Raw genomic sequence first — 9,579 nt, 5'->3', positions numbered from 1 at the left:
ATAAGGTTTTCTATCACTGCTATATTTCTGGAATGATGACCATGCAACAACAGTGCCTTCAATGCATAGGAAATGATAGTTTTAAACACAAGCTCGAAAGCAACTTTACATGATTTAACGATTGGGAATGAACCAGTGCAACAGGACAATAACAAGCATTAGTCGGATCAAGGATCGATGTGATAATTGATTTCAACTCTTGCCAAACGTGTTCCTTGAAAACCAACTTGTTTTGCCAATCAGGAGTCATACTCAACATAAAATAAAGATAGAGAGGGACCCCCTAAAACCTAATTTAAGGTGTAACATTATTGCAAAGTACCTAACAAAAGACAATTATCCCATGATACATTTACAGACACCCGATAATAAAGCACGCATATATATATTCAGATTCAATCCAGTCAAAATCTAGGTGATGATGAGAAACATTACATCAATCATCATATGACACATGAAAACTGGTAGTGCAGCCAGATGCCTCAGGGTCCTCAGCCCCGCAACAATCATAAAATTTCGCAGCATATGGTGGATCTTCAGGTCCCAATTCATAGTACCTTCAACCAACCAAGAATACAAAAGCGCTAGCTAGCATAAGTTCATCCTACAAACATGACTTCAGCATTTTTCAACCAAAATGCTATCATATATTTGGATTCAGTTCTTGTTTAAACAAAAATGAAACTTGCAACCATCTTTCAACGAATTTTAACCATAAAACCATCATATGTCGAAACACAACACTTCTGATTTCCCACCCCTCATTACTATGACTACAAACAATCTCTTTTCATCATTGATGAGACTCAAATAACTAATTACATCACTAGAGCAGTTGCACAAACTACTGCAGAAAGCCAAAATCACAGTTGATCTAACCTTTACCTGAATGACATTCTAATAAAGCAATCTACTGAACATGAAATCCACTTACGCTTTACCTCCAATGAAAATAAAGAAGCAAAAGCAAAACAATGTTTTTCCTCTTTATTCATCAAAAACTAACCAAAACAACTCTGTTTGTGCTCATTGTAGATGCTGCATTCAAAATTATATTTTGGATACAAATATGTGATGTTAATAGCAGCAGTAAAGTGCAGAGGTGACAATGAAGCAACAATGGTCTCTCACAATGACAGATTGTTAGGACTTAGGAGCATTCCAATTAGTGAGGGTGTTGATTGGCAACTGCGGGGGTAAAGGTGATGTTTAAGATTGAAGAACATACTTCCAAATGCTAGAGAAGGAGATGGCATCACTAATTTAAAGAAGAAAAATAATTTACCCTCCGAAAACAGCTTTCGTATATAATGCATTGCTTTCCCAATTTCACCTTGACATGGAAAAATGAAAAACTTTAAAGTTCCCTACCAAACACATTTTTCACTTCAAGAAAGAAAATGCAAGTAAAGTGCGTATGGGTTATCAAATGCTACCCAAAATCCACCTCCTGTTATAGCCTTGTGAATAGAGTCCTGAATTTGATGATCCATAAAGTTGTATCAACATAAATTATGAGGCTCTAAAGTAACTCCCGTTTGATACAAATGAGTTTCAATCACTCAAATGCATTTCTAGATACTTATAAATCTTACTTGAAAAGATTTCACTGAATATTTAAACTTTAGCTTCCACATGATTTCACTGAATATTTAAACTTTAGCTTCCACATGATTTCACTGAATATTTAAACTTTAGCTTCCACATCTCCAGACAATGCTGCGATGCAAGGTTCTCATTAACCAGATGAGGCTAAAAAATATATAACTTATTCTAGGATTAAGGTGGCCCATGCTCACATCACTCGGCACCTAATGATAGAAACAACAAGATGTTTTTTCTGCATTCGGCCACTGAAACCAACTAAAAGGGATAGGCTATCATTAAAAAAAAATTGAGAATGAGAAAGAATTGTGGACGATGGTGTTTCTCTATAATCTCAGCTAAAATAAAAGAAATAATTGAATCGGGAAAGATATTTTTCAAACAAATATCCAAATTGGGCAAAAGGGTATGAGAAACCACCAGTACAAGGTCCAAACCCACTCCGATGAATACATATACTAGAGAGAAAGGGAGAAATAAGAAAGGTACCTTTTTTGGTCATCATGACGACGGCAGACAAAAATAGATGGATGGAAACGGCAAGCAGAAGAAGTGTTGGAAGAGGAAGTGAATGTCTGCTTGCACCTCTTGCATACTTTCTCCCTCTCCTTCTCTTTCCCTCTCTCGTCTTTCTCCATTCTCTCGTCTCTCAACCCCGATCAGACCACTGGCAGACTTAAGCCTGTGGCTCTATGGGCTTCATGTCGCAGAAAAGACCCTTATCTAGGCCTTCTTCTTCTTTTTATATTTATAACATGTGATAGCCTAGCTAAGAGACTACCAAGCATCGAGGGTAGGAACTATACAAGAGAGAGAAGAAAAACAATTAGTATATAATTACTTTTCCTAAGTATTAATTATTTAATCACTAAGTATCATCAATTCACTGATATAAGAATGCCTATAAGGTAGAATAAGTTACCTAAAAATCCATCTATCTATAAAGAAATAAATTCCATCAAACTAGGAAGAATGAGATGCTGGTGGATAAATATAAAAAGCTCATAGAAAAGAATTTTTTTTTTTGTTATTATTAACGTGAGTGTCCGGACCAACTTGCACGCACCTCGACTAATCTCACGGCTCCTGAAGTTAACAATCATGTAAATCTCCAGTAGCGCTGAAATTTATAAAACTCAAACTGATAACTTTTAAAAAATAAAATTAAAATCTGATCAATTAAGTTACACCCTTCAAAGTTCAGACTAATTGAGCTACGTGTTAAGAAAGAATTTCTTGATCATAAGTCCACCAAGCCATTATTTCTTTAGAAAACGATTTAAATCATGTCTCATAAGAAATAATGAGATGCTTAGCATTAAAATTCTACTGTAATTTTAAAAAATATTATTTTAATATATTTTTAAATAAAAAATATTTTAAAAAACATTTAGCAGCTATGAAGAGAACACTTGATAAATCATCATCAAATCAATAAGGCTATTTCATAAGAAAAAATAACAAAAATAGAATGATATACATTACGAGATTGGTTGGAGGCGATCAACCTCCCAACCCCGCCGCAGCTTAAAACAAAAACCATCCAAGCCACCACAAAACCCTCCTTGCTTGTGGCCAAGAAAATCATCATACAGCACAAATCTGACACCGGACTTCAAATGTGAAAAACCTTCTGCCGCTTTCGGTTAATGCCAATTTTTAGACCAAATCCACAGAAAGCATACATCCACAGAACCACAGATACAAAGAAAAATATTTGTGTGCAACTCCCTGAATCAAGTATTCATACATTATTGATCGATTAACAAACTCTTGAAATGTATATACACCCAAAACAAAACATGATACAATTATTCTCTTCCAAGTCTCAAAGTCTCCTTCGGTAGAATAAATTAATTCTCCGCAGTTTTCCAACATCTAATAAAAATAAAAGGCGCAGAGTTCAGTATCTGCTCATGGAAGCAATCCGGAAGCAGGTGATGTACAACCATACGGTGTAATTGGATGCCTCACAAGGAGAGAATCAGACCTGCAGAAAGCTTGCATACTTTGCACCTAGAAAGAGCCTTTGAATACAGAGGAGAGCATTTTTGGTAACTTCAGCATTTTCATGGTTCATCAGTTTCATCACCCTTTCCTTGGTCTTAAGATCCGTCACTATGACCCTCCCAGCAGGATGGTGCTGGATAAACTGCGAGAGATCAAAGCAAGCAACAGCCAGAGCTCTTGGATCATTGGATGTGTCCAAAATTGTGATGAGGACCCTCAGAATCTGTATCAGAAGGCATATAAGCACAGCAGTGGTTCCATATTTTAAGAGAAATAATAAAAAAAAACAATAATTAATATACTGGTTTTATTTTGTTCCGTAGTTGTCATGATTTTGATGCACATTTTTCCTGCCTTCAAATCACATGGAACAAAACCTATCATACCATCTATATAGTCCCATGTTTGGAACTTGCAATAGAGAGGTGACTTATCTGTTACTGAGCAAAACTAAGAAATGGATTTAGAATACAATCACATTCAAGCAAGAAGAGTCTGTATCAACTATACATTTATCTGAGGAACTTAACACTGATGCTACTAGTGGCAATCCCAATTGTAATAGAGACTCAAATTAGTTTGGTCGCTAGGGGGGTATTTAAAATTTTAGAGTTAGCCTACAAGGAGTTCAACTTTTGAACCCCAAAATAAATATACAGAATCAATGCAAGGACCATCTGGGGATCCTTACGATTTAACAGTTATGGTGGGTTTGTCCTTTTCCTTGCTGATTTTCAATAACTAAAAGAAACCCAAGGATCCAGGTGCAAAATGCAGATAAGAAATTCAAGTGCAAAATCCAGATATATAAAAACAATAATAATAAAAAAAAAATAGTAGAAGACAAGGTGATTTCCTCAAGCTAAAGCATTGATCATGGTATATTATTCTTTTCTTAAAAAAAACAAACAGAAAAACAGTAAGCTTAATGATCAAAGAGCAGGCTTCATCAAGACTCGGTGAATGATAATAATTTTACAACTTGTAAGCTGTACCCTTCCAAGTTTGAATGCTTTTCAAAGAGAACAACACATGCAAGCCTCGGTGAGGGAGGGATGTTCTCACTACACTTGCTTTCAATTGGCAGCAATCTTCATACATGTTAATTCAATAGACTAATGGAGAGGAGATCAAAAACTTTCTTTGTACTTTATTCTTGCTAATACCAATCTTGGCTATTTCCAATTTATTTTAGAGAATAGAGTGGACATGCTACACGGGAATAATAGCTACACTCTAAATTGCAAGGCTATGGACTCGTGAATTGTAATCATGAATCCAATTTACAAATTTTCTTTTCTTTAATATGGTAACGCAACAGGGATTTTTTTTTATCCGAGAGTATAAGAATTGTGGGTTTCAAATCTTAAAATACAAGTTTTTAACACAGGCCGATCCCCTAAACCCATCTTAGATCGCCAGGCTCTTGTCAGTAGACACCTCTTTCAAATTACACAGAAATGACATCAACCCCCAAAGCCAATGGGCAAGAACCACACAAGATTCAAGAAATTTGTGCATTTAAAGAAAGGCCACAAGAAAATTATGATTGTTTCCATCTATCATACTTCTTGTGAAGCTCGTCAAAATGCTTAATTAAGGTATGAGAAGATGAAAACAAGTACCTGGAAATCATTCTCTTCAAAATTAGTTATATTTTCACGCCAGAAAGCAGGATCTTTGTGCATAGGAGACCAATCAAGATGGCCGAGGAGAACTTCTTGCTTGTACTTGTCAAAAGAACTCAATTTCTTAATGTTATCCTTTAACCCCTCTTCTAGTTGGTTCAGAGCCTCCAGTAGGTCCTGGGACAAATTCAAAGCCATCCAAGACAAAACTAGTTAAAAAAAGAAGTAAAAGATTATTGGCATAATTCAAATCACAATCATTTTGATAAACTCTACAAGTAACAGAATCTCTTGTGATAAACTTCATGACACATACGTCTAAACTAAGAAGCCACGGGATAGAATCTAGATATTTTTTTAAATAAAATGCAACTCGAGCAGTAGAATGAAGTATACTGGTTCAGTTCAAAATTTCCAACGCACATGCATAGAAATAGAGAAAAGGGAGGAAGTGATAGCACAAGGGCAAACAAAAGGGATCAATTTAATCCTAAGGTAAATAACACCAGTCAGCAATGATTTAAGTAAATAAATCACCACATTTCTACCAAATATCAACATGCTTGAATAAAAATTTCAAAGAATAATCATCAAATTCACATCTACTAAAAGATTTCTTGAAGATGAGAAAGTTAAGGAATAATAAAGTCTCAGAAATAAAGGACTACTATAAAAAAATCCAATGCACCAGGAAAAAATAATTCAAAGACTTAATTAAAAAGTAAAAAATCTGAAAAAGAAATAAAACACGAGTTATTTTCCTCTTAACTGCTATGGTTACAAGAGTAGCCACTTAAACAGTACCCAGGAACATGACAACACTTTGGTATAGCTACTGTAACCCTTCTAAAAAGCTTTCTACTGCAGCATTTTAGTACGTTTGTATTGCACATTTTTTTATGGAAGATAGGGAGTAGACCAGCATCCAGGAAGGCAATGAAGGAATAATACTCCATCATTTCCTTAAATTCTGTATTCCATATATCCTCAAAACAAAATTAATAATCAAATGGAAGGAGTTAAACTTTCTGCTTCTCTTACCTCATCACTCCATGCTTGTGCTTTCAAATTTTGAACAATTTGTGGCAATCCAAGGTCTACCATCTGAGCACCAAATGCACCTTTGGAAAGCAAGTTTTTAAAGGTCAAGACAACCACTCTGACAACCTAGCAGAAACCAACAGAAACAACTTGATAAAATCAGATAAATCCTAGCATATGTTCTCTGTATAGGGAAGTAAACATAGTAAACAGCCAAAAAATTGCAGGGACAAAATCTGTCAAGCAATAGAGCATGTGCAGATTGCTTCTTGTGACTGATCAACCCACAACAGAAAATTCTTAATGTCCAGAAAATGCAACATGAAGAAAGTTGATAAATACACAAGGGCAACAAATCGTATTTACTGGAAAATATGTAAAGAATCAACCTCACCTTCTCTTTTGTGGAACTCTTCACAACGTCAACTAGTCGCGGCAAGGTTCTTGAAGTAGCCAAGTACTCGATTGCAGGTTCATAGTAAGATAGTAGCCAGACACAGAGACTTGTTTCATAAAGAAGCTGTGACAAAGAGGAAAGGCTATCAATAAAATGAACAGCAACTTGTTAATGAGTTCTAGAATTTAAAGCTTGCATGAAAAAAACCACAAGCTGTATCCAATGCTCATCCAGCCTGTCAGATAACAGAATTTAATCATGTCAAAGCCAGTGTGGAGAGAGTGCAAAGTGTGATAAAGGTTACCTGAATGGATTGTTGAGTAGATGCTGGACAAATCGATGGAATCAGCAACTTCACGCCATCTAACCGTACAAACAAAGATCTGACCACAGGCTCCTTAAGCAATGTTGCTAGACAACTAATTGCAGTTGGAATGGAACGACTAGGATGTGAAGGCTTCTTCAGCTAAATGACATTAAAGTTCAAGAGTGAAGGGTGACAATGAGTATCATTTAAACTAAAACCTACTAAATTATTTTCTAAAACCAGCACGCCAACCTGGGCACAAAGCCATTCAACCAATCCCTTCAGCACATCATCAATGCAAGTAATTTTGCTCTTTGAATTTGAGGCCTCTCCATTTGAAAGAAGGCCATCTTGAGTTTTTGGCCTAGCACTAAACCAAACACAAAAAATACCGAGTTACCATGTTGTGTTATGAAGAAATCAACGTGACTAATTTCTTGAAACTTCATTTTATAACGATAGAGGATCATCTTGCCAATACCTTACAATCAAAGCAAGTATCTTGCAGCTCTTTTCTTGTATGAACCAGTTACCTTTCCAAAGCAATCTGAAAGTGGACCAAATTGCAGTTCGTTTTAGTTTTCATTGTTTTGACAAGATAAAATAAGTAACTACATTGAAAGTCAAACAAAAAGGCTTAGGATCTATATGTTGATGAACAACTAGAATAAATCAAATATTACTTTTAAGCCTAGTTTCATGAGCAAACAGGCACAACCGTCAAAATTTTCAATTCACAATTGTCATCGTAATTATGAATTTGCCACGAAGGCTTAGCATCTATACTAACATCATAATAGTCACTCTCAAAAAAAAAACTAGAAGTTGCGGAGTTAACTGTTTCATAAGTTAAGTTGGAAGCAAATGAAACTAAACTCTAGTGAAATACAAAAACAATTGGCCAAATTGCAAGTAATGAAGATTTTGCGCAATGCTTAGAGGCTTTTAGGAGGGTGTGTCAAGCTCCTTTAATTTCAAAGGTGTTCCTTTATCTTTTTCATTTTAGAGGATGACTTTCTTTCCAATCTGTTTATTTACATTCTTCTCTATCTCTCTCTAATACATTTCTTCCTTTATCCATTAACAAAGAAAAAAACGGAGCCCAAGACTTTGTGATTCCACAACAACCCTAAACAGGGTGCACCAAATGGAAGTTGTTTAGCAGAAAGCTAAGGAAAAAAAAAGAAAGGGAAACTTGACCTGAACAATAACAATGAAAGAAACTATATAAACAAAGTACTCAACTTAGGAAAGGTTCATAAGGATCATCATTTGCAAGAGACTTATCATGGAACAATCTGGCTCTTTTCGGGTTTGCTGCCAGAAGAAATGAAAAATAAGCTGAAGTGCTAAAAGAAACATATAATGACAGGCAGGACAGAAATATAAGCAAACATGAATTAATACCTGCAAGCATTTCATCAATCAAAGCCAGAACATATTCGACTGTTTCTTCCTTAAAAATGTCACGTAAAATGGTAACAAAAACCCGAACATAAGCTGGGCCATCCTGCCATGGTTTGAATATAAAGGATAGAGTTAAAAAAAACATTCAAGTCCAAACAAATACACACAGAACAGAACAGAGTGATTTGGTTCGAATACATCATCTAACAATTGTGCCCTGTAACTTTCCGGTCTATTATCATAACGCCTCAACAGTTGAAGATCCGTCCCAGAGATTAGCTTTGTCATCATGTAAGTCTCCCATGGGATATCCCTCTTAAGAACCTATTTAAAAAAAAATTAAAATAATAATAATAAGCATGTAAGAAATGCCTAAAAAAGAAATGAGATCACCACCAACCTGCTCTGTAGTCAGTTCGGCCTGCTCCATTTCTACTGAAACAAATCAATAATAAATTAAATCTAATTCAAATTTAGTAGAGAAAAACAATTGATTAAATTAGATCAACAAAACCCTAATCAAACCAAAATATCATTTCTACTCGAAAATAATGAAATTCGAATTGCTTAGTAGAGATCTACCACTCTCTCTTTTCTTTTTTGAATCCAACACTGAAAGGCAAATAATTTTAAAATCTAAGGGGAAAAGAATGAGGAAATGCAATTTTAATTATGATCAAAGGAATTTTACTCTTCTAGAAAGAAAATCGTGAGCACCATTACCATTACAATTGAATTGTGATAAGAGAGATCGCGTACCTCAAATTTTCGTAAATAAATGTGCTCTTCAATTGATGATTCTTGGTTTTGTGATTCGAAAGACAGGATTGCCTACATGTGTGTCTATGCTGCTCTTTTGCTTTCTTTGAATCTGGACCATACACGTGGGTTGTCAACTTGATCAAACCATCTATTTGGCAACTGTACGGGTGACTTGGATATATCTGTACTCAAAACAGTTAAAAACAATGCAGTGGATAAGTAATTTTATGGGCTGGAGTGGGCCTCGTGAGAGATTCTTAGGTAATTCATGACCGAAGCTCTCACTTTCATGGAAATTTCGAGCAGTTTGGCACCGAGTAAAAACACTGTGTTTTTAAAAAATAAATTAATTTAAAGTTTTTATTATTATTTTGATATGTTAATATCAAAATAAATTTTTAAAAATAAAAAATATTATTTTA

The 9,579-nt window shown here is 35.1% G+C and overlaps 2 protein-coding genes across 3 annotated transcripts; both read right to left on the bottom strand.

Annotated features, from left to right (window-relative positions):
• Nucleotides 1–284: 284 nt before the first annotated feature.
• Nucleotides 285–2,337, bottom strand: LOC112323799 (uncharacterized). Its single transcript, XM_024583249.2, has 2 exons — nucleotides 2,095–2,337; nucleotides 285–557 (listed from the first exon to the last, which is right to left on the bottom strand). The coding sequence occupies exons 1-2, from the start codon at nucleotides 2,241–2,243 to the stop codon at nucleotides 437–439; spliced, it is 270 nt and encodes an 89-aa protein (XP_024439017.1). The 5' UTR covers nucleotides 2,244–2,337; the 3' UTR covers nucleotides 285–436.
• Nucleotides 2,338–3,307: 970 nt separating this feature from the next.
• LOC7465633 (V-type proton ATPase subunit H) lies at nucleotides 3,308–9,161 on the bottom strand. 2 transcript variants are annotated; one of them, XM_052446457.1, is made up of 12 exons: nucleotides 9,119–9,161; nucleotides 8,796–8,827; nucleotides 8,594–8,719; nucleotides 8,396–8,498; nucleotides 8,235–8,305; nucleotides 7,470–7,537; nucleotides 7,241–7,358; nucleotides 6,986–7,147; nucleotides 6,679–6,804; nucleotides 6,285–6,410; nucleotides 5,241–5,420; nucleotides 3,308–3,838 (listed from the first exon to the last, which is right to left on the bottom strand). In XM_052446457.1, the coding sequence occupies exons 2-12, from the start codon at nucleotides 8,823–8,825 to the stop codon at nucleotides 3,590–3,592; spliced, it is 1,359 nt and encodes a 452-aa protein (XP_052302417.1). In that variant the 5' UTR covers nucleotides 8,826–8,827; nucleotides 9,119–9,161; the 3' UTR covers nucleotides 3,308–3,589. The 2 variants fall into 2 exon arrangements, with proteins under 2 accessions (XP_052302417.1, XP_052302418.1); XM_052446458.1 differs by having other exon boundaries at nucleotides 8,796–8,830; nucleotides 9,119–9,137.
• Nucleotides 9,162–9,579: the final 418 nt, after the last annotated feature.

Source organism: Populus trichocarpa, chromosome 13, assembly GCF_000002775.5.
Source record: "Populus trichocarpa isolate Nisqually-1 chromosome 13, P.trichocarpa_v4.1, whole genome shotgun sequence".
NCBI lineage: Eukaryota > Viridiplantae > Streptophyta > Magnoliopsida > Malpighiales > Salicaceae > Populus > Populus trichocarpa.
This window is presented reverse-complemented; position numbering and strand designations above follow the sequence as displayed.